At 42.7% G+C, this 25,053-nt stretch overlaps 2 protein-coding genes across 19 annotated transcripts in view; both read left to right on the plus strand.

Annotated features, from left to right (window-relative positions):
• ZFP90 (ZFP90 zinc finger protein) overlaps positions 1 to 13,932 on the plus strand; it is a 33,141-nt gene extending 19,209 nt beyond the window's left edge. For 5 of the 17 annotated variants that reach the window (XM_069550178.1, XM_069550179.1, XM_069550181.1 and 2 more), the window contains exon 5: positions 1,008 to 3,063. In XM_069550178.1, the coding sequence (XP_069406279.1) occupies positions 1,008 to 2,659 (1,652 nt within the window). In that variant the 3' untranslated portion in view covers positions 2,660 to 3,063. Of the gene's footprint in view, positions 1 to 1,007; positions 3,064 to 4,817; positions 4,887 to 5,299; positions 5,791 to 9,176; positions 9,856 to 10,542; positions 12,261 to 13,612 lie in introns of those variants that run through there. The other 12 variants (XM_069550190.1, XM_069550194.1, XM_069550196.1 and 9 more) reach the window with 8 other exon arrangements.
• Positions 13,933 to 14,382: 450 nt separating this feature from the next.
• CDH3 (cadherin 3) overlaps positions 14,383 to 25,053 on the plus strand; it is a 100,247-nt gene continuing 89,576 nt past the window's right edge. Inside the window, exons 1-2 of one of the 2 annotated variants that reach the window (XM_069550160.1) lie at positions 14,383 to 14,614; positions 18,524 to 18,623. The gene's annotated coding sequence lies outside the window, so the exon portion shown is untranslated. The remainder of the gene's footprint in view (positions 14,615 to 18,523; positions 18,624 to 25,053) is intronic. The other variant, XM_069550159.1, reaches the window with a different exon arrangement.

The raw sequence follows: 25,053 nt of genomic DNA on the forward strand, positions 1-25,053 counted from the left end.
CTTTATCCATCTATTAATCTGTCTGTTTTTTGATGCCTTTCCTAGTGAGTTGCAGACATGAGTACATTTCACCCCTGTATACTTCAGCATGTATATAGTTGAGTGGAGTTCAATATTTGTTCATAGTTTTTTTTTTTTATTAAAAAAACATTACAGTGAAATTTACACCTCTTATAAGCACCATCTATTTGACTTTGACAACTGCATTCTCCTGTCTAACCCAAACTTCTATTGATATGGAACATCTCCAGCATTCCAGAAAACTCCCTCCCCTTAGTTTTTAAAAGATTACCATTCTTAAAACCTAGACAGTAATTAATTTTCTGCTGTTAGTATTCAGGGGTTAAACAAAGGTTTAAAGGTCAATTTTTTAGGCAGATTAAAATAAATTGTTTTTGGTTAAGAGAGGTGATTAATGTACAATCAGAACTCAAATAGACTAAAACCACAGCTCTAGTTGTAAGGGCAAGGATGATTTGCCTCTTGAAATATTACTTTTTATCTGCTTGGGAACTATAGCCCTCTATCTCCAGTTATGTCAAAGAATCATTTCAGTTAATTCACTGGCTACAGATTTTCTCAGCAAGGTTTGAAGATCTGAAGCCTCAGAAATGACTTTAAAGAAATTATGAAATGAATGTATTAGGAAGATAGATGCCATGGCAGTTTGTAAAATGGACAAAGAAGCATGAATAGCAGATAGGACTCTGCATGAAAGACTGTGATCCTATTCTGTTTGTATCTGTGCCTAACTCTCTCATGCTAACTGGTTCCCTTACTCCCTTATGTGGGTTTTCTCATTATGGACTTATCCTTCATGATAGCTCTGCAATGATAGCTCTGTCATCTCTCTCCACTCTTCCTTTCTCCATTCAGAGTCTTCTTTTGAAGTTATTGGACTAATTTCAAAACAAAATGATATATAATTGCTGTCTTTTCCTTCCTACTGTAGCAGTTTGTTTTAACAGAAGGGAATAGGGGATGTTTGCACTTTGGGTTTCTTTCAGACTGGAAGACCAGGCCTGAAGCCAAATCTTCACATCTGCAGCAGAGTATATCTAAAGTATCCCTTAGCACAGATGAGCTCTCACATACCACGGGAGAAGATGCTTGGGACCTTAGTGGCCAGTTAGAAAGGCATAAGGAAAACTGGAAGAGACATCTGGGGCCAGATTCATCCACCCAGAAGAAAATAATCACACCAGAGGAAACTTGTGAGCAAAATACATTTGGTGAAAACTGTAGATTGAACACAGACCTGATTACACAACTGAACATTCCTCCAGGCTCTAGTGAATGTGATACCCTTGGGAGCAATTTGGAACATAATTCAGACTTGCTTAATCAGAATAATATCCTTACAAAAAAGAAACCTTATAAATGCAATAAATGTAGAAAAGCATTTATTCACAGATCATCTCTGACTAAACATGAGAAAACTCATAAAGGAGATGGAGCTTTCCCCAATGGTACAGATCAGGGAATTTATCCTGGAAAGAAGCACCATGAATGTACTGACTGTGGGAAAACCTTCCTCTGGAAGACACAACTTACTGAGCATCAGAGAATTCACACTGGAGAGAAACCCTTTGAATGTAATGTGTGTGGGAAGGCCTTCAGGCATAGCTCCTCCCTAGGTCAGCATGAGAATGCTCATACCGGAGAGAAACCCTATCAGTGTAGTCTTTGTGGGAAAGCCTTCCAGCGCAGCTCCTCTCTTGTTCAGCACCAGAGAATTCACACAGGAGAAAAACCTTATCGATGTAATTTGTGTGGGAGGTCGTTTAGGCATGGCACATCCCTCACTCAGCATGAGGTTACACATAGTGGAGAGAAACCCTTCCAGTGTAAGGAATGTGGGAAAGCTTTTAGTCGATGTTCTTCTCTTGTCCAACACGAGAGGACACATACGGGAGAGAAACCTTTCGAATGTAGCATATGTGGGAGAGCTTTTGGTCAGAGCCCATCCCTTTACAAACACATGAGGATTCATAAGAGAGGCAAACCTTACCAAAGCAATAACTACAGCATAGATTTCAAGCACAGCTCATCTCTTACTCAAGATGAAAGCAATGTCACTGAAGTGAAGTCCTATCATTGCAATGCCTGTGGGGAAGACTTCAGTCACATTGCAGACTTCTCTGACCATCAGAGGATCCACACTGGAGACAAGAACCCCTATGATTGTGAGCAGGCCTTCAGTCAACAACCTATTTCTCATCCTGGTGAGAAACCCTATCAATGTAATGTATGTGGAAAAGCTTTCAAAAGGAGTACGAGTTTCATAGAGCATCACAGAATTCATACTGGGGAAAAACCCTATGAATGTAATGAATGTGGAGAAGCTTTCAGTCGACGCTCATCACTGACTCAACATGAGAGAACCCACACTGGAGAGAAACCCTATGAATGTATCGACTGTGGGAAAGCCTTCAGTCAGAGTTCATCCCTCATTCAGCATGAGAGAACTCATACTGGAGAAAAACCCTATGAATGTAATGAATGTGGGCGAGCTTTCCGAAAGAAAACCAATCTGCATGATCATCAGAGGATCCATACTGGAGAAAAACCCTATGCTTGTAAGGAATGTGGGAAAAACTTCAGTCGAAGCTCAGCTCTTACTAAACATATGAGAATTCATACACGAAATAAACTCTAGGACCCTTGACATTAAGAAATATGAAGAAAGCTTTAGTTAAAATATTCAGTATCAAGATTCTTACAGGAGAGGAAGCTTGAGGATATAATGAATTGTGTGTGTGTGCATGCACACATGCCTGCAGGTGTGTATGCTTATGCGCATTGTGTGTTGAGAAATCTCTGTACTAGCAGTGTTTTTTTTTTTTAAAATAAAAGCCACATTCTCAGATCTGATTACATACATGTGAAAACAACTACAGACGTCTTATATAACCTGTTAGAAATGACATGCCTATATATTGGACTTTGTAAAGTTTTGAATATATGTATGCAGGGAATCGCCAACATTCAACAATTTGATTTGTAACTCTCAGTGTTTACAGCCTTTTTTAATAAATAAAACTCCCACAGTGATGACCAAAACTCATTTTTAAATTGCTTGACAAATGAATTCAACTGCAGCTCTTACATTAAATTTACCATGGAAACCAGTTTCACCTCCAGGAAGTCACCATTCAAAGAATTAAATCAGCTGGTCCAGCCTCTTCCTTGTACAGATGAAACTGAAAGCCAAAGATGTGAAGTGGTTTGCAAGCCTGATACAGTTTATAACAGTAAAGCTGGGTGGAAAATGCAGGTCTTCTGGATCTTTGGCCCCGTGGTCTTGCCACTGAAAAGATATTTTGGAATTCAGGGCTTTAAAATAAGTTTTAAAACAAATGCACAGATATTTAACAAGCACTCAGGAGTTGAATATAAGAGGCAGCAAGACATATGCAAATTTGTCATTTAAAGCAGCTTGTTGGAAGCTTACCAAAGTTGTAAATAGTAGAAGTACTAATGACTTCTTTCCTTTTCCCAAGTATCATACTTCAGGAAACATAAGGTCAGTTTCATAGAATTTATTAAGTCTTCCTGCTGTGCTTTGCATGATCCTCCCATGGGAAAGCACTGCACCAAGCTTCCTATATTGATTTGATCAATGGGAAAACAACACAGAACCATAGAGGAAAAAAAAATCCTCCAACTTAATTTTACTCTAAAGTATGAATCCAGTTATCTCTTGCCATAAAATTTGCCTTTAAATCAGTTAGGGGAATCAGCATATAGCGGGTCATTTTATGTGCCAAGGAAATTTTCACCGTTAAAAAATTAACATTTTTGGCTCTATGGTGCTTTTCCATCAGTAAAGCATGAGGTAAGCGTCAGGAGCCCACTCTAGTCATTAATATCCTTTAAAGTCTCCCATGGGCTGTTCTAAAGGAATTTCCAGAATCTTTGTTCATTCACTGGTACCTGTAGTGCCAGATAAACTTGGGAGCAACTGTGGAAATTGACACCTTTCATGAAAGCCTCTGCCCCTGCCCCCAAGATAAGCAGATTTTTCCATCCTAATGATGAATCATGGGGAGGAGTGATAAGGGTTGGTGTTGATAGTAATCCTTTCTTACTGGCTTCTCTGCATGCCAGGTAGCAGGAGCTATCCTTTTTGTCTCATCCTGGATAATGTGATGCAGCTCCGAAACATTCTTCATAATCCTCTGCAGGAAAAATGTGTGTGGGGTCAGAAATGTGGGATGTCTAGCCCAGTGCATTTATCACATGTGAAGCAGGGTGGGTTATTCTGTAGCAGATCTGTCCTCCCAAGACTTTTTAACTGTTCAAAAATACCTCTTCTGTGATGTTCACCACTTAGTCCTTCATGCACACATGATGCCAAGACCGTGCCTGTATTGTCAGTAATTCTACTCAGAACCTCCTCCACTGATTGGCTTCTTATCTGGAAGCCTATCAGAAACTCTTTTTTGCTTTTGATTGGGGGTCCCCATAGTGGACTGTTTGCAAGAATGGCATGGATTGTAACCAGTTGAGTGCAACATAACTGTTACGGAAGTTTATAAAGACTTGGTTCCAGGATACCTAAAGGAGACCACTGGTTTGTGTGTGGAGTCTGGCCTAGATCCAACCAGTCCCTGAATCTCAGCACATCGTCATTGGCAGGGGGAACCCAGGATGTATGCATGAATGGAGGATTGTCCCAGCAACCACACACCATGCATTTACGAACACCGAGCTTTCTAGGCAATATGAATTACATCCTTGGAACGTCATTGTATTATTTCAATAAATAGCCTTCTTAGTTGAATGGGAGTCAGTTTGTCTTTTTCCATTTTCAGAACTTGGCTAAGATTAAAGAGTGGTGCATCAAAGGAAGAGGGATTAACTGCTAAACTCATCACAGCCAGGTGAGTTAATAATAGCATTTACTGAATGCTTACTTCTTGAAAGACACTGCTAAATACGTTACAGCCATCATTTCATTTAATCCTTACAGCTCCCCTAATAGGTCTTGTGGTATCTTGTCTTTGCCCCCCTCTTCCTTTTGTAATAATCCCTACTGTACTCACGACAAGAACACAAGTCAGGACATCCAGGAGCTCAAAGATAATTTCAGGGACTGTTGAGCCAATTAGAGTCTTTGAACAGAATTTTTTTTCAAAACAGACTTTAGCAAGGATACTTTGATTTGAGGCTGCTAGGCTGGTAAGGTGAAGGCCTAAAGTTGCTTGGAACCTTATTCCTTACCAAAGAGGGCAGGTCTTCTGTTGTTGTAGAGGATGAGGCGACATGATGATATTTTCATTTTTCATTCCTAAAGTCCCTGGACTGGATTCAATTTCTGCAGCTCTTCCTGGGATTCAGTGGGCTTCCCACGACCAATGGAATGATTCCCCTTTTGTTATATTTCTGTTTCTTGAATGTTTCTTGTGTATGTATTATATCTTTATTTTCTAATGGGGAGAAAAACCCAGAGAGATATCAGACTTGGAGCCCAGAACTGCCTGGCTGCAAAGGCACAACTCTTAACCTCTAATCTTCATCATGTCTTCAGAGCCATATTATGTTCAAGGAGCTGCATATAACAGGCTTTTGAGGGTGAATGGAAGAAGGGATATGGTGATAGTTTAAACTGGAGACCCAAGTGGAAACTAAATGAAGGACCTTGGAAGGTTTTTCTTGACTATTTCAGCAAATTAAGTCCCTCCAATTCACCCACAACCTTCACCCCTTAATATATCAGTTATTTGTATTTGCCTGTACTGTAGATAAAATCTTGTATCATACTTAAATAAAAAACCTTCTTATAAATGTTTTCATATTGCTACATAGTGTCATGATCCCCTTAAGAAATCCACTACTATTGCAGTAATATTTGGTTAGTTTGGGGCATTGGTTTTATAATAATGACATTGAATATTTATACCTTTTGAAGCACCCTTGCCTTTTTATTTCCATGGAATTTTCTTTCTTAAAATACCCATAGTGAGATAAATATCTAGAATGGGGTTACTGTGTCAGCATGTATAGGTAAGTATAACCAGATGGTGTGAGGTTCATATAAGAGTGAACTAGATATAATAGTGCAGGAATAATTGTCCCAAAATTACAAAAGAGAAACAGGAAAAAACCAATCTTCCACTCCTGCTGCCTGGGTATGTGTGGGGAAAGGCCCCAGGGCAGGCATTATGTCCTGCAAAGCCTCTTGCATTTCTCTGTGCAAGCGTGGATAAGAAAACAATTCTGTTATTAGGTATACTGATGCTGGTGCTTAGGTATAGCTACAGTGGGCCTTGATAGATACTGTGGTTAATTCCTTTTTGTTAAAAACGCAGATGTCACATCAGGGAAGGTTTTAATGACTGCCGGCTAAATTGGTCTCCTTTTAAATTCTAATAGATTATGTTGATGTCCTTCACCTTACCATGATTTGCACTTTTGATTGATTGGTTTTTCTCCCCACCCCGAAGTAGATGGTGAGTTCGAGGAAGGCAGAGTCCACATCATTTGGCTAACTTTTTTTGTTCCCCTTGCTTATCACAATGCCAGGGACACAATAGGTACTTAATGTAGTCTTGTTAACAGTACAGTGGAGATGTGTTGATACTCAAAGAAGATTGGCTTTTCAAAATGAAAAGATGTTCTATCTTGAAATCAGAATACTGCAAAAGAAATCAGTGAGATGATATTTCATATTCATTAGGCTGGCAAAAAGTTTGAAGTCTGGCAGGGGGAAAATGAGAACTTGTACTTTGTTGGCAGTATAAGAGAAGTTCCATATCTTCCCTTGCTCTTGATATAGGACTTACAGGGCTCCGTCTTTGGATCTCTTCTTTTTCTACAGCCCCCCTCACTGGGGCTCTCATCCAGACTGAAGGCTTTAAATACCCACTTGAAAATTTTATCTTCATTCCAGGATTCCATACTCATAACCAACTGCCTACTTGACATTTCCACTTGGATTTCTAACAGACATCCCAAATTTAATATGTCCAAAGATGAACTAACTCATGATCTCCCCATCCCAGTCTCATCTTTTATCAAGTTCCTCCCTCAAACCTCCCATCTGAGAAAAGGTAACCCCAGTTGCTCAAGCCCTAAACTGGGTAACCATTTTTGATTCCTTTCTTTCACATCCCACATCCAAGGTTCATTAAGTTCTGTTTGCTAATTTGCAGGATCTATGAGGATGACCATATCTTGTTGCTTTTCACTCTTTCTGGAATCCTCTTCCCCTAGATATCACTTGGTTTGGTTCCTCACCTTCAGCAGATATTTGTTCAGTGAACCCTTTCTTGACTATTGTACCCAAATAGCAATTCATGAGAATTCCCTGGCAGTCCAGTGGTTAGGACTCTCTGTTTTTATTGCTGAAGATACAGGTTGAATCCCTGCTCAGGGAAACTAAGATATCACAAGCTGTGTGGTGTGGCCAAAAATAATAATAGTAAAAAACCAGTCCCCCTTCATGGCACACTTCTATCTCCCTTCCTAGCTTCATTTTCTCTACAATACCTACCACCACCTGACATAGTAAACATTTTACTTCCTTTTTATATGCCCTTCTATTTTGTGGGGGGGGGGGGGGAATGTGTTCGTAAATTTTATTGAAACATAACATTCTTAAAGTACAAAAATAGGTGAACAGCTTGATGGTTGAGAACAGCAACTTACATATCTTGCTCAGTGCCCTTTCCACAGTATAGGATAACGCAAATGTTTAATGAATGGTTGGACTGCATGTACGTGTACTAACAAGGCTAACATCAAAAACAATTGAAAATAAAGTTACAGAGGGATTATACACAATGTGATAAAACTTATTAAAGGTCCATATCACCTTCTTAAAAATCAACTTGTGAAGTAAATATAGCAAAGTATTAAAATATCAGCTTTAGAGTAGTGGTTTCCTCGAGCTAGAGGGGAAAGGGATGGGAAGGGATAAAGACAGACAAACTTTTACATTTTTTTTTAATAAAACTCAAAATATTTGTTAAAAGAAGGTGATGCATATTTGTTGTATATGTGTCTCTGAATTTTAAACTCTTTTATAGTTAGTTGGTCTCCCTGCTCTTAATCTGGTCCCTCCTCACACACAGCCAAGCTGGGTGGGGAATCAAGCTTGGTTCCCCCTTGGTATCATGAACCTATGCTGACCTATTCAGCATGCCTGAAAGATTTAGGAAAAAGAATAATGGGCAATCATGTTTCCAAGGATGGGAAGTTGATCCAGGCCCAAGAAAGGGATGTCTCGTTACTGTCAAAATCAAGTAGAGCAGTTCCACTCTCTAGAAATGCCATTTGAGGGAATAACTAAAAAGAAGGGGAGGACAGGGGAGCAGAGGGCTTCCTATAGATAAGCAGCATAAATGATTATTGGCAGGTGCTGGTGGAAGGAAAGAGCTAATTTTTGCTAGCAAATTTTAGTGAAAGCCCTATAATTTTGGAAAAACTTTTTTTTTTGGTAAACATTTTAATGGATAAAGGAGCCAAGAAATTTGGACCTGATAACATAGATGGAAGCCAACATTGATGGTATTTTATTCTGGTATGACCAGATAAGTATTAGCTGTAATGATTAATGGGGTTTTTGTTTTACTAAAACAAAAGTGCATTAAGAAACTAGCAGTTACCAGTTCTCAAATTTTAATATTCATTTTCAAAAGTTAGGAGTTGTCACAGGGTTTTGGCATGGATTTTTCTGTTAGCTTAGAATTGCTGCTAAAGTTTGAAAGATGAAAAATGTCATGTTCCCCTACATTCTAAAGGGCACCACAAGAACTGGGCAGATGCTCCCCACAGGATTCATTAGGAGGTGGGGAATTCACAGCCTTTCACTCTTAGGGCCCCACTGACGTGTAACCACGGAAGAGAGTCGTATCCAGAGGAGATGGTACCTCTGATCATAGGGTGAGGCCTCTATCCCTCCCCATGCATGGCACTAGGTATATCAGGCACCAAGAGATATTAGGAGCATCTGAAATAGCTGGAGCTTATGTCTTTATCCCCAGCTAAACCACAGGCCCACTACGCGGCTACTACCCCGAGTTCTTAGGAGAGCTCGCCATGCACTCATGTCGTGTGTATGTGGTGGTAAGGCGGTGGGGAGTAATCTAACACCGATAGGTGCCTGCAACAGTCTGGAGATTTCTGAAGGTGTGAAGCCCTCTGACGTCCCGCCTTTGTGTTGTTCCTAGGCGGAGTTCAAAACTGAGTGTCAGGGGTCAGACAAGCCCGCTCTCTCCTACTTCTTTGCCGTCAGCGTTTACACCACCAGGATTTCAGTGGATCTTGGGTAGGGTAACTGTATATAGTGCGTGTTCACTCGTTATTGATCCACTAAACCAGGACCATTGAGCTCATTCTCAAGGGGGAGCTAACTAGATGGGAAGCTGGGATTGTGCTGGCACACCGGGACATGTGTTTATCTTGTGCATGAGCTTATGCAAGGAAAGAAGTTAGACGGTGGGCAGGAGCCATTATTGGACTGTGTCCCAGGGGCTACCTCACCAAACTCGCGTGTGACCCACCTGGAGAGGGGTTGGAGGTGAGGACTGAAGTAGACCACTCCTCTATGAATGCAGTGGGCTGGGATGAAGCTGCACGCAACCCCCCAATCAGCGCGCATCTCCCTGTGAGGAAGCCACTGCAGGGGGCACGGGTTCCATTGGTGTTGGTTGGGGAACTAAAATCGCGCATGCTGCGAGGCCAGAAAAAAGAAAGGAAGCCCATTTCCACCCCGGAACATTTTACCAGCTCTGGGTTGGGAGTGTAGTTCACGGAATTCGGGCACAAGCGTGCGGACGGAGCGGCCCGGGACTCGTCGCGTGGCTGGAGACTACATTTCCCGAAAGCCTTGGCGGTGGAGTACTTCTGCTTCCGGTTTGACGTATTCCGCCGCCGACGGGGGCGCTCGTTACGAGAGGAACGTGGGTCTGACCCCGGCCTGACTCCAGTTTGAAACTGCGCGGGGACGTTTGCAGCGCATCTGGTGTTCATTCCCTTTTGAGAAAGTGCGGAGGAGGCAAGAGCTTGGGCGCGCGCATGATATTTGCCCAGAGCCAGGCTACCCTCCTCCTGTGGCCTCCACCAACCGCCCGTGTCCCAGGGCTATCCTAGAACACCCAAGTCCGGGACCTTGTCCTGTTTTCCCGCGCTCTGCCCATTGGCCGGAAACTGCCATCTCTGTCACCTGATCTGGATAATTTGAGAGACGTTGAATCACACTGAAGGAAAGTTACACCGCTCAAAATAGCCTGGAGTTAAAACTCCCCTCTGGAGCCTCCCCACCATTCTATTCAAAACAAAGAACTCTCTGACCCGAAGAAAAAAAATGGACCTTAAGGTTGATTACGCCCAGCTCCCAGCCAGGCCCAGCCTCTGGCAGATCTCCAGAATTCATTGCCCCAGCCCTTTAAGAGAGAACTAATCTGAACTACTTTGGAGAAGAGCTGGCCCCCTTAAGACAGTAGATTTCCATATATATGTATATATATACTTACACTTTTCTTGGGTTAGTGCAGCAGCTCACTAATACTGTTGCCCCTTCTTGCCTCATTACAGGTGATCTGTTCCTGTAAACTGCAGGTCTACTTCTTTTCCCGAACCTCGCCTTCTCTAACTCCCTTACCCTATGACAGGAGGTAGTCTAGGTAAGTGGAGAAATTTAAGGTATTATCTCCACTTTCTGGAAAAAATGTGGCTTTTCCAGAAGAACTGTGATTTTCTACTTTGAAACAGAGCCATAAAACTAAAAACACCATCTCCTCTTCTCTCTTCCAGTCAGCTCCCTTCCTCGGGACAGGAAGGGTCCTGTGCAGGTAGGCCGGAGGGAGAGTAAGGAAGCGTTGACTGAAGGGTTACTAATGGTAATGGTAGTCTACTTAATTAGGGCCGACTCTTCCATGGAAAATAACTTCAGCTGAATAAAACGTTGAAAAAAAAAAAAGCTTTCCAAAGAGCTAAGAGGAGAGTAAAGAATTAAGGATCAAACTCTAGGAGAAGCAAGAGACTAAATCATAATCCCAATGCTCAAAGCTACTTTTGCCTGAAGGCATTTGCTGGTGGAAAGAGACACCTTTGAAACCCAGCTGTAAGGTTGGTGGACTTGCAGTATAAGAGATACAAGTGTAAATATGTTGAAAGCTGGGAGTCCCACAGTATAAGAGATACAAGTGTAAATATGTTGAAAGCTGGGAGGCCACAGGAGGAGCAGCTCCTGTGCCCAAGCTCTTGCCCCCTCCGCACTCTCTCAAAAGGGAATGAACACCATGTGGGAGTCCCACATTTGAACTGGGACCCCAAATGAAGACACCCTCAAGACTCCCAAATTCAGCTTGTCTTGGAGGTGTAGAGATCCTCAGCCTTCAAACACTATAACTGACCTAGTGGTGCGCTCAGTTGCCTGATAAAAGCAAATGAAAATGATCCTTTAGAGAAAGACATTATCGTCTCAGACATTAAAGTATTCACACACACCCTTCTTTTTTTAAATAAAATCCAACACATTCTCAAAGATAATCAGACACTCAAGGAAATAAATGGTGAAAGAGAACATGCAGAAATAATAGACAACAAATACACAAACACATCAGGTATTGGGATTAACAGAGTATAAGATTGCACTTCTTGATTTTTTCTTAGTATTTTTAAAGAGATGTTGAAAACATCTATGAAGGCAAACCTTAAAAAATTGACATAGGAGGTTTGAGAAAATAACCAAATGGAATTTTTTTTAAAAAGCTAAAAAAAGAAAAAAACTCCAACAGCTATATGTTTGACAGAAAATTAAATATAAAAGAAGAATTAATGAACTGAAATATAGGTGAGAATAAATTGTTCAGAAACTAGTGCACAGAGAAGCACAGAAGACAACCACCTTAAGCTGTTGGGTAGAAAGATCAAAATAGGTTTAATCATATTCCCAGAAGGAAAATATGGAAAAAGGTATGTGCAAAACATACCAAGGTACAGATTCAGGAAACCCAGTGAAATTCAAAGAGGATAACTAAAAGTAATATAGGTGATAATCAGAAACTAGTGCATAGAGAAGTACAGAAGACAACCACCTTAAGCTGTTGGGTAGAAAGATCAACATAGATTTAATCAGATTCCCAGAAGAAAAATACAGAAAAAGGTATATGAAAGACGTACTAAGGTACAGATTCTGGAAACCAAATGAAATTCAAAGAGGATAACTAAAAGTAAGTCCATGACAAATACATCATGGTGAAAAAGTAGTATATAAAAGGTAAATAAGCCATTAGAGGAAAAAAACAAAACAACTTCTGACTTCTCAATAGCGTCTGTGGAACCCCTATGAATGGGGAATGAAATTTTCATTGTGCTTAAAGAATCTGTCAACCTAGAACTCTGTATATAGCAAAATCTTTCAGAAATGGAGACACAAATATATTTTATACAACTAAAAACAGTCAATGGCACCCCACTCCGGTACTCTTGCCTGGAAAACCCCGTGGATGGAGGAGCCTGGTAGGCTGCAGTCCATGGGGTCGCTAAGAGTCCAACAGGACTGAGCGACTTCCCTTTCACTTTTCACTTTCATGCATTGGAGAAGGAAATGGCAACCCACTCTAGTGTTCTTGCCTGGAGAATCCCAGGGATGGGGGAGCTTGGTGGGAGGCCGTCTATGGGGTCACACAGAGTTGGACACGACCGAAGCGACTTAGCAGTAGCAAAAACAGTCAAGACTTGCTCTCTGAGTGACCTGTAGCAAACTCTTAAATGAAGCTACCTGTTAGGATTTATGTGAGGATTGAGTTAATATCTGTAACGCGCTTTGCCCTGTGCCGGCTCATATTTGGTGTTCTTTAAAATGTTTGGTCCCCCGGTGAACAAGTCGGGATTGCGGGGACGCGGCCCTTGTGGGGATCTCTCCCAAAGCGGGTCCCAATGAGAGCTAGTGCTGCAGGGTCCCGTCCGTCTCCCTTCCCGGACGTCGCAAGCATGCTTGTGGCCACCAGAGGGCGGTGTCACATCGCAGAGGGTGCCCTGGAGGCTGCAGAACTTGCACCAGGTGAGCTTGTTGCAGGGATGCCTGGATGTGTCTTAACATCGCTGACGCTGATCTGCCCTAACGCCAGGTACTCCAGATCGCCTCCCCTCAGGTGCATCCCTTGCGGATAGAGGCCCTGAGAACTGCTGCTGCTGCTAAGTCACTTCAGTCGTGTCCGACTCTGTGCGACCCCATAAACGGCAGCCCACCAGGCTCCCCAGTCCCTGGGGTTCTCCAGGCAAGAACACTGGAGTGGGTTGCCATTTCCTTCTCCAATGCATGAAAGTGAAAAGTGAAAGTGAAGTCGCTCAGTCGTATCCGACCCTCAGTGACCCCATGGACTGCAGCCTTCCAGGCTCCTCTGTCCATGGGATTTTCCAGGCAAGAGTACTAGAGTGGGGTGCCATTGCCTTCTCCGGGCCCTGAGAGCTAGTTTCGGGTTATTTAGATCCATGCAAACCCTTAGTTGTGGCATGTGAAATCTAGTTCCCTGATCAGGGATGGAACCTTGGCCCCCTGCATTAAGGGAAAAGAGCATTAACCACTGGACAGTCAGGGAAGTCCAACGGAAGTTTATTTCTAAATATTCAACTAATGTTGCTTTCATGGCACACACAGGTTCTATCAAAATTCAGCAAAAAATATTTAAAATATCAAGACATAGAGCATCACCCAGACTTCTAGCAGTCCTGCCAACTGCTTGAAGGAAGTGGTCTAGGAAAAGAAGGACGAGAATCTAAAACGATCTTGGAGCAGAAGACTGAATATAACCTCATTCTCTAACTGTGAGTGAGCGTTTGCGTGGACCCACATGGAGCTGACCAGTTGTATTCTAGGCAGAACTAAGGTCTCCTTTTGTGTGTGAGGTTTCTGAGGGGTAGGGATGGGTTTGGTGAAGAAGAGAATAAATACTATGACCAGTCTAAGGAAACAAGAAATGTTGACAGTCTTTTGAGTCTCAAAGTCAGTTTCGCAGACTTCTGCATCAAAATGTCAGACAATGATTTTTTAAAAAACGCAGGATTCTAGATCCTATTCCATGGCTCCAGAATTTCAGTCTTTTGGGGCTGGGGGCTTGGAACCTGCATTTTGGCAAACATCTCTATCTCTATTGCATGCCAAGTTTGCAGATCTCAGACTCAACTACGGTAGTGACGGTGGGACTCATGGGGCAGGGAGAACCCAGAGCTTCTGACGCGACTGGTCCCGCATCTGTCAACCACTAGCCCCACTGCAAGTTGCATCCGCTCGAACTCCACACACCACCACTCCCCATCCCCGGCGCATCCCAGTTCCCCACGCCCCTTCCCTAGCTCTACAGCTGGTGGATTTGACACTAGGCGCTATCCTCTGCGCCGCGGCCCCACGTGCACGCCCTCGCGTGCTTTGCCCCGGAAGTGCTCGCGCAAGGCTGGAAGTGCGCAGAAGTAGGGGCGCCCCAGAGGGACCCCTGGGGTAGGGAGGCCCCCCCCCCCTTTGTGGAGTGGGAAATGAGTGGCTTTGAGTCGGAAGGCAGAGAAATGGAAGGGGGCGAACGGGACGGAGCAGGAGAAACCGGGAAAGAGTGGCCAAGCGCGGGCGGAGGACGGAGAAGGGGGCGGCGCGCGCCGGAACCTCGAGGTATGTGCGGGAAGGGGCTCTTCCCTGGGTGGGGAGGGAGCCCAGCGCGTGATGCTTGCGAGAGTAGGGGAGACCTGGAACTCAGGAAATAGCGGGAACATCAAGAGAGGGGACTTAGCGGAGGGTAGGACTGTGAGGCTCCTTCGAGGGTCCGTTTTAAGTGGTGGAGGGAGAGGCTGCTGGGAAAGGTAGTTGGGACGGTGACTAGAAGGAAGAGACTGTCTGGAGCGTGATCCAGCTTCTTTTGTGGGTGGAGTGAGAGGCCGGAGAAGAGTGGGGTGGAGTCAGGTCCTGAGGAGCGAAGTACTTAAGAATTGGGGGAAATAGGGAACGATTTGGAAGATGAGCGTGGTAAAGGAATAACGTTTCACGAGTAAACTTTGGAGGAATGAACAGTTTGCAAAGACTGTTTCGGGACTGGTGGAGGGGTGGAGGGAGGCAGTTTAGAGTAGTTTCTTTGGAAGATAGGAGAAAGGGTTAAACAGCTTGGTGAGAGGTCCGAGAGAAGTGTGTATGGGGTTGAGGGGAGCGTGGTTTGGAGGAGGGATGGGAAAGAGGAGATGTCGATAGAGGTGTCCCAGAAAGTTGGCGGGGCTAGAAATAGGAAGTGTTTGTAGCTCAAATTCAAGCGAGAGGAGGAGGGTCTCAGGGGAGAGGGTGGAAAAAGATGGGGGCTGGTGGGAGGGAAATCCAGTATAGAGGGAGACCTCAAGCAGAGCTATGAAAGAAGGGCCTTTGGTGCTCAGGGCAGTAAGTGGAGGAAGGGTAGGTGGGGTCGCAGAGTAGCAGAAGATGGAGAAAACTGGAGTAACTCAGATCGACTGAAGCCATTTTTTCTACCCCTTGTCTGCTGCTGCTGCTGCTGCTAAGTCGCGTCAGTTGTGTTCGACTCTGAGACCCCATAGATGGCAGCCCACCAGGCTCCCCCGTCCGTAGGATTCTCCAGGCAAGAGTACTGGAGTGGGGTGCCATTGCCTTCTGCAAATACCAGTAATTAATTCCCTCCATCATGGGAATCTTAAGATGTGGTGGCCAAAAAGTTCATTTGGTTTTTTCTGCAAGATTTATCTAGTAGTGCTTAGTTGTGTTTAACTTCATTGGAAACTATTTTGTTAGATTGTATTGCGATAGCTGTCATATTAGCGTGCATTAAAAAAAAAAAACTTACCAAAATTGGTGAATTTTTGTGTAGCTATTTTAATACTGAAGATGGAAGAAAAAAAGCAACATTTCCCACATATTATGCTTTATTATTTCAAGAAGGGAAAAAACGCAACTGAAACACAAAAGAAGATTTGTACAGTGTATGGAGAAGGTGCTGTGACTGATCGAACGTGTCAAAAGTGGTTTGCGAAGTTTCGTGCTGGAGATTTCTCGCTGGACCATGCCCCGCGGTTGGGTAGACCAGTTGAAGTTGACAGCAGTCAAATCGAGACATTAATTGAGAACAATCAACGTTATACCACAAGGGAGATAGCTGACATACTCAAAGTGTCTAAATCAAGTGTTGAAAACCATCTGCACCAGCTTGGTTATGTTAATCGCTTTGGTGTTTGGGTCCCACGTACCTTAAGTGAAAAAAACCTTCTTGACCGTATTTCTACGTGTGATTCTCTACTTAAACGTAATGAAAACGTTCCATTTTTAAAACAAATTGTGACGGGCGATGAAAAGTGGATACTGTACAATAATGTGGAACAGAAGGGGTCGTGGGGCAAGCAAAATGAACTACCACCAACTACACCAAAGGCCAGTCTTCATCCAAAGAAGGTGATGTTGTGTATATGGTGGGATTGGAAGGGAGTCCTTTATTATGAGCTCCTTCCAGAAAACCAAAGGATTAATTCCAACAAGTACTGCTCCCAGTTAGACCAACTGAAAGCAGCACTAGATGAAAAGCGTCCAGAATTAGTCAACAGAGAGCGCATAATCTTCCATCAGGATAATTCGAGGCCACATGTTTCTTTGATGACCAGGCAAAAACTGTTACAGCTTGGCTGGGAAGTTCTGATTCATCCACCGTATTCACCAGACATTGCACCTTCGGATTTTCATTTATTTCGTTCTTTACAAAATTCTCTTAATGGAAAAAGTTTCAATTCCTTGGAAGACTGTAGAAGGCACCTGGACCAGTTCTTTGCTCAAAAAGACAAAAAGTTTTGGGAAGATGGGATTATGAAGTTGCCTGAAAAATGGCAGAAGGTAGTAGAACAAAATGGTGAATACGTTCAATAAAGTTCTTGGTGAAAATGGAAAATGTGTCTATTTTTACTTTAAAACCAAAGGAACTTTTTTGGCTAACTGAATATTACCCACTTTATAGATAGGTAAACTAAGCTCAGAGGAGTGAAGTAATTTGGCCAAGGTCATGTAGCTAATTATGGTGGAGTCATTTGTATCTGACCCTCTCAGAATAAAGCCCAAGTTCTTTAGACGAAGAACTACCATAACCTCTCTGATATGAGTCCTGCCTTCCTTCCTTATCACCTCCAACACAAGTTTATTCTTACCTCAGGGCCTTCACACCTGCTATTTTTTCTCCAAAACATCTCTTCACTGGGCTAACTCCTTATTACCCTTTAGGTCTCAGTTAAAATACAAGAATTCCCTAATAACATAATGGCTTTTTGTCTCTTTAACTGATTTTAGTTTATGTACTGTATTTTTTGTTTGTATACTGCCTCATATCTGTTCCCACTACTCCCCCACCCCCTTACGAGGACGGGGCCTTTGCCTGCTTTGTTCACTGCTGTATGGCTAGTACTGGCACACAGTAGGTTCTCCATAAGCATTTGCTGGATGAATGAATGAATGAATGAATGACATCACAGGAAGGTAAAACAGTTAAAAACAATGTAACTTCTCTACGTATCTTAACAATTCTTGCTTGGTGAGCTTACAAAGATTAAAAGAAATAAGTCACAAGGCCTAGAGCCACAAGATATATTTTCAAAGAAATGAGAGTTTCGATTCTCCCACCACCCACACGCTGGACCTCAGGGCATTTGCAGACTTCTGCACTCTGAAAGCCCTTTGTCTCCAGAGAAGGAAGAACCCTGGCAAGAAGGGTGGGTGAGCAATGCACCAGCACCACTATTTGGCTAATAGCTAGGGCTTTTCTTCCCAGGCTTGTTCTGCTGGTCCCCGCACCCCTTCCTGCAGGCAAAAATCTTCTCTATTTAACCAGGAACTGGAACTCTGGAGACCCTGCAGGACAACCATGAATTGAATAATGTGTGTCAGGCAGAGAAAGGGGAGCTTAATGAGGGAGGCTGGGTTCTTGTGATCTAAGAAATCAAGGAAACTGTTTTCTTCATCTCTCTTCCCTTTGTGGGAGCAGTATGGAGTAGGATGGGGGCTTGAATAAAGAGAATTGAATTAATCATCTCAGTTCCTAGCCCATTCTTGGTTTGTGAAAGTCTTTTCTCTGGTTTTATTAATTCACTCTTTCATTCATTTCTTGTCATCCCTCCCCTCCAATCCCATTACCCTCCTCCCCCATTCCATTTATAATAAATACCTTTGAATTTGTACATAGCTTTGTCAAGTGTGTAGTGTTGTCTTATGTGACTGTGAATTTAATTTTTTAATTAAAAAGGATCTACTGTAGGTCTCATTGTGTTTCTTACTGTGGTAGCCAGCCTCCAAGATGGCCCCCAGTGAGATTTCCCAGTATTCATATCTTTGAGCAGTCCCTGGAGAGAGCTGAACATTTGCTGAATTGCACTGAATACAGTGCAGTTGCATTGCAGTTGTATGCAATTGTATTGCAATTGTATGCAATTTATGCAAGTGCATACCCTACTCAACAAATAGGCTATTGGCAAGGATATCAGTATGCAGATTCCAAGGCTTGGGGATGGATGACATCACAGTATCCTCTTTGCTGCCCTTGATTACCAACTCTAGGGGAAGCCGGCTGCCATGCTGTGAGGACACTCAAGCAGCCCTATGGAGTGGTCTAAGAAGAACTGAGGCCTCCTGCCAACAGTTCCAACTTGCCAGGCATGTAAGTGAACCATCTTGAGTGATTCTCCCACCCCAGGCAAACCTTCAGATGATTATAGCCCCATCGACATCTTAACTGCAACTTCGTGACAGACCCCAAGTCAGAAACACTCAGTCAAGCCGTTCCCAAACTCTTGACCCACAGGAGTCAAGGGAGATAATATGTTTACTCATTTTCATATGTCACAACATATTATTTTTTCTTCCACCATTTAAAAATGTAAATCATTCTCAGCTTGAGTGAAGTTGTACAAAAACAGGTGACGTGTCACATTTGGCCCACAGGCCTTTGTTTGTTGAGTCAAAGTCTATTTCATTGTTTTGAATTGCTGCATAATTATTCTGTAAGATGCCTTTATCTTATTTTGCATATCTGCTCCCAGTGAGGGGCATTTATCTCCTTCCCTGGTGGCTCAGACAGTAAAGAATCTGCCTGCAGTGCAGAAAACCCAGATTTGACCCCTGGGTTGGGAAAATCATCTGGAGAAAGGAATGGCAACCCATTCCAGTATTCTTGCCTGGAGAATTCCATGGACAGAGAAGCTTGATGGGCCACAGCCCATGGGGTTGCAAAGAGTTGGACATGACTGAGCCACTAACTCTACACTATTTAGCTTCCACAGACAGCAACTGCAGTGAACATCCTTGGCTGGTGGGAAGGTCCCTGGGATATTTGTCCAGAAGTGGAATTCACGGTCTTATTCTGCTTCTGCAGTGGTGTATAAAGCCCCATTTCCCTATACCCTAGCAACACTTGGTTTTATCCAACTTCCTAATGTTTGCTACTCTGTGACTTGGTTTCTCTTTGTTTGGCTTGCATTTTCCTGATAACTAATGAGTTCGAACATCTCTTTGTCTAGTAGCACACATTTAGATTTCCTCTCTAAATTGCCTAGTCATGTTTTCACCCATTTTCTATAAGATATTTCTGATTTTTCCTTATCGGGAAAACTTCCACATCCCAGGCCTCAGTTTCCCCATGTGCACGACAGTTATCTACAGGGGTGTCCTGAGATGCCATCCTTGTTTCAAATAATTGGAATGTGACTTGGGGTTGAGTTTTTACATATGCTATGTAGGAAACTTAGGGGACTTCCCTGGTGATCCAGTGGTTAAGACTCAGCAGGGGCCCGGGTTCAACCCCTGGTCAGGGAACTAGATCCATAACGCCGCAACTGAGGACCTACATGCTGCAAGTAAGACCTGGTGTAGGAAAAAAAAAAAGAAAAGAGTGTGAGAGAGAAACTAAGGACTTATTTGTGAATTATAGCTGAGACTTCTGGGTTCAGAGAAGTTGATGACCAGCCCAGAGCCATCCAGAGAATCATAAGGTTAAGCGGATGCCAGAATTGAGTTCCTTTAGGAAGAGTTGGGGCTGCAGATCAAAATATGGCAGCAAATAGCACTTCTCTTGGGTCAAGTTAGAAATGATGTTTCTAAATGGTAAGAGGAGACAAGGCCTTGGAGAGCATGGAGCCTTCTTTTCCAAGTTGGTGGAAGTGAAACTAGTTGTGAACTTTTCTTAGGAGCAGTTTGACAATTATGGGCCAAAAGCCTAAAACACCTGCACACCCTTTGACTCAGCCAATCCCCTAGGAATTTACCCTGAAGCAGTAATTGGTCAAAGACAAGAACATGTTTGGTCATGGAAAAACAAAGATCATACTAAGGATCCCACTTCAGGAAATGGAATACCACATATGCATATGCTATCTTAAGAAAGATGTTCTAGGTAATTCCCGGGTGGTCTAGTGGTTAGGACTCTCACTGCTAAAGGCCTGGGTTCGATCCCTGTTCAGAAAACTAAGATCCCCAAAAGCCATGCATGGTGAGGCCAAAAAAAAAGGAAAAAGAAAGATGTTCTATAGGAAAATTTCTAATGCTATGGAAAGATGTTAATTCAGTTAAGGTGAAGGGTGAGATCCATTATAAAATAGTGAATACAGAATGATTTCATTTTTGTAGGGAAAAAAATGTATGAAGGAAATCACTGGGAAAATGCAATGATGTATTAAGTGCTTGCTAGGGCCATGCGCTTGTTTTTAGTGCTTTTTATAGCCTCGTTTACTTGTCACACAACTCTTTGAATCGGTACTGTTATCATTCCCATATTATAGGTAAAGAAATGAGGTCAGAGATATGAAATGAGCTGCCAGAGCTCACACATATGGTGAGTGAAGAAGCCAGGATTTGAATCCAGGTGCTGGGTTTTTTCTACACTTGGTATTTTAATATTTTTAAAAGCCCTTCTTGTAGTAGTTAGTGCCTTTGAAAGTGTGAAGCAGGGCAGGGGTGGGGGGAAGTTATGGGGGTATGTGTTGTGTGGAAAAAAATCAGGAATGGGATGGAGCTTGGCTCATGGCAAACCCTATCCTTGCCCCAAACCCTCTCTCTCCATTCTCAAAAATATCAAGGAACTCAAATGTTCCGTATCTGCTGTGTGACCTGGACTTGTTTCTCACCCTTATGGAGCCTTTTTCCAGATGCATCACATGGGCTGGATTTCTGGAGAAGCTTCCCTGTAGTCTTCCCACTGCCCCCCTCCCCAGCACCCTGAGTAAGAAGTAGGGAGGGACAGCCTTGCTTAGTGGTTCTGGGAAGGAAAGGAGAGAAAAGGACTGGGAGGAGCCCAGGGGCAGAGAGGAGGAAGGTGGCATGAGGAACAGGCAGGGTGATGCGGAGGCATAGGAGGGAGGGACAGGTCTAGAGAGGCGTCCCCTCCCTAGATCTCTTTTCCCCTGGGGCTTTGAGGAGTGGTGTACTGGTTTCTGAATGTAACTCTGGGAAAATCTGCTGCAGCAAGCACTGGACAGGGATTTCAAAGACCTGGTTCTGCTCACACCTCACCACTGGTTACCTGTGTCCTTGTCCGTTCTTTCTCTGAGCCTTGGCTTTCTTGAAAGCCTGACTGTTTTCAGGGCTAATCCATATTGTAACATATGTATATAAAACTTTGGGCCTTTTTATGGTTGAACAATATTTCACTGGATATACCACATTTTGTTTATCCATTCATCAGTTGATGGACATTTGTGTTTTTCTTCTACTTGGTTTTTTTGGCCACGTAGAATATGGGATCTTAGTTCCCTGACCAGGGATCGAACCTGCATCCCCTGCAGTGGAAGTGTGGAGTCTTAACCACTGGACTGCCAGGGAAGTCCCTTATATGTTCATTTATTTTCGGTATATACTTAGGAGTAGAATTGTTGAGTTAAACAGCAATTATGTTTAACATTTTGAGGCAACACCTGTTATTATATAGTCCAAGAGCTAGGAATGGTTTTTATATTCTTAAATAGTAGGGAGAAATAAAAAGAAGAATAATATTTTATAACGTGAAAATTATACAGAAGTCAAATTTCAGTGTACAAAGAAAATTTCATAGGACAGCTGGTTTCATTCATTTATATATTGCCTGTGGTGCCTTTGCATTGCAAAAGCAGGGTTGAGTGCTGTGACAGACCCCAAGTGTTTAATTAGCCCAAAGACCTAATAAAAACCTGGTCTTTATAGAAAATGTTTGTCTACCCCTGAACTTTGTGTGGTATTATTAATTATTATTTGGTGGAGGTAGCTTGGTATGTACTGCCTCGATGGGAACAGGACTCAGGTTGCCAAATCCTGGCCTAGGAATGTAAAGGAATGAGAGCTCATACCTAGATCCATTTTCTAGATTGAGAAACTGAGTCCTGTAGGAGGGCTCAGGCTCATGCAAGCTGAGGGGGAAGTGAGGACCTTGATTTTATCTACTCCTTGGCAGCCTCCTCCCCTCCAGCTAAGAAGACCCAGTTGTGAATAATTCATGGCTGGTGTTTGCAGAGCACTCCATCTTACCAGAGCACTTTGATCATCATTAATTAGTCAGAACCTGGCTCTGGCTATCACCTAATAAAACAAAAACAAAAGTGACTTTGATATCTCCATTCCTAAAACCAGAAACTTCCGTCTCCATTGTGAGGCTTGGTACCTACAGATTCCTTTTCTCTGTCCATTACCCCATCACCTCTCAAAGACCTACTGTTTTGGCCTGAAAGCCAGGTTTCCTGAAGGAAGGAGGGCAGTCCCAGGATTGGAGCCCAGTTCTTGTGGCAGGGTGTCTTCTGAGAAGTCACATCCCCTTTCTGCCCCTCAGTCTTTGTTGGGAAGATGAGAGTAGTGATGCCCATCTCTGGGGATGTTTCTGTTTGTAGAAGTGTTTTGAAAGGAATCCTCCTACACTGCTGGTGGGAAGATAAAATGGAACAGCCATGGAGGGACTCTCCCAGTCCCTCAAATGACTAGATGTAGAGTTACCATGTGACCCAGCAACTCCATTCTCATGTGTATGCCCCAGAGGAAGGAGAATGTGTCCTTATAAAATCTGCACACAGACATTCCTAGCAGCATTATTCAAAACAGCCAAAATATACTGTGCAGCACAGGGAATTATGCCCATTATCTTGAAATAACCTGTAATGGCATAGACCTGCAAAAATATTGACTCGCTCTGTTGTACGTCTAAAAGTAACACAATATTGTAAATCAAATATACTTCATTTAAAAGAAAAGAAAAAAGACAAAGATTGAGACTGTATTCCAGTTTAAAGGAGGCTAAAGTGACAGGACTGCTACTTGCAATACAGGATCCTGGTTTAGATCCTGGACTGGGGAAAAAAATTACACACATAGACACACACACACACAGCTGATTGATAAGTTTAAATACGGACCATAAATCAGATGATAGCATTGCTACAGTGTTAAATGTCCTGAGTTTGCTCTTTGTACTGTGGTTATGAATGGACATATCTTTGTTTTTAGGAAATGCATACTGAAGCATTTAGGGGTTAAAGACCATGATGTCTCCAATTTAATGTCAGATTGTTCAGAAAAATGCATACACACATATAAATAATTATGTGAAGAGAGAAAATGAGAAAATATGTGGTAAACAACTGGTTGATTTAGAGTGTTTTATACTAGTCTTTCAACCCTTCTGTAAGTTTGAAGTCGCAGTTGTCCCTTGGTATTCACAGGGGATTGGTCCCAGTATCACCCCCTGCCCTCCCCACCACTGTAGGTACTGAAATCCACAAATGTTCAAGTTCCTTGTAGAAAATGGCACAGTATTTACATATAACACCATTCTCACATCCTCCTATATGCTAAGTCATTTCTAGGTTACCTGTCATACCTAATACAATGTAAATGCCATATAAGTAGTTGCTGGGCACGTGGCAAATTCAGGTTTTGCTTTTGGAACTTTCTGGACTTTTTTTTCCCCAAATATTCTCAATCCGTGGTTGGTTGAATCCTTCATTAGGGAACCCATGGATATAGAGGGATGACTATATATCAAAATTACAAATTACAAAAAAAAAAAAAGGGAAGGGGAAGACAGCCATATCTAACAAGTACTCATTTTTCAAATAGCCTTTGAAAAAGTAATAAAGTAGTGGTACAATTTCCAGAAAGTGAAAGAAAATAGAGGGAAATATACCAAGTGTCAGCCGTGCCCAGGTGGTGCCTTGCCCTGTGGGGGCATGCAAGACTTCAGCCCCTAGGTAGCTTGGATTGGAATCCAGGCTCTGCTGTTCACCAGAGCTGATGGCCTGGGTGAGTGATTTACATTCTCTGTGCTCCCATCCGCCCTCCCCTGTGTAATGGGGCCAGCACATCCAGCTCCTAGAGTTGCCACAAGAGTCATGGGAGTATGAAGCATTTGTGACAGTGTTGGCACACACACTGAGGCTCTTGTAAATATCAGCCACTGATACCCGGTTCTGTTTTGTTTTTATTGACATTAACATTATATTACTTCAAGCTATACAACATAATGATTTGCTGTTTGTATATATATAACTATATATATATTGTTATATTGTATATATTGGGCTTCCCTTGTGGCTCAGCTGGTAAAGAATCTGTCTGCAATGGGGGAGACCTGGGTTGGGAAGATCCCCTGGAGAAGGGAAAGGCTACCCACTCCACTGTTCTGGCCTGGAGAATTCCATGTACTGTACAGTCCATGGGGTCTCAAAGAATCAGACAAGACTGAGTGACTTTCACTTTCATATATTGTTAAATGATCACTACAGTATGTCTAGTTGATATTCATCACATATTCAACACATAGTTACACATTTTTTTCTGGTGATGAGAAGTTTTAAGATCTATTCTTACCAACATTCAGATATGCACTATAGTATAATTAGCTATAGTCCCCGTGTTGTATATTACATCCCATGAGTTATTTATCATTGGAAGTTTCCTCCTTTTGACCCCTTTCACCCATTTTACCCACCCCCCACCTCTGGCAATCATCCATCTGTTCTCTGTATCTGTGAATTTGGGTTCTTTGTTTTGATTTTAGATTTCATATCTAAGTGAGCACACATGTTCTGTGTTGGACTTACTTCACTTAGCGTAATGCTCTCGGTCTGTGCATTTTT

The sequence above is a fragment of the Ovis canadensis genome, chromosome 14 (assembly GCF_042477335.2).
Source record: "Ovis canadensis isolate MfBH-ARS-UI-01 breed Bighorn chromosome 14, ARS-UI_OviCan_v2, whole genome shotgun sequence".
NCBI classification, from domain to species: domain Eukaryota; kingdom Metazoa; phylum Chordata; class Mammalia; order Artiodactyla; family Bovidae; genus Ovis; species Ovis canadensis.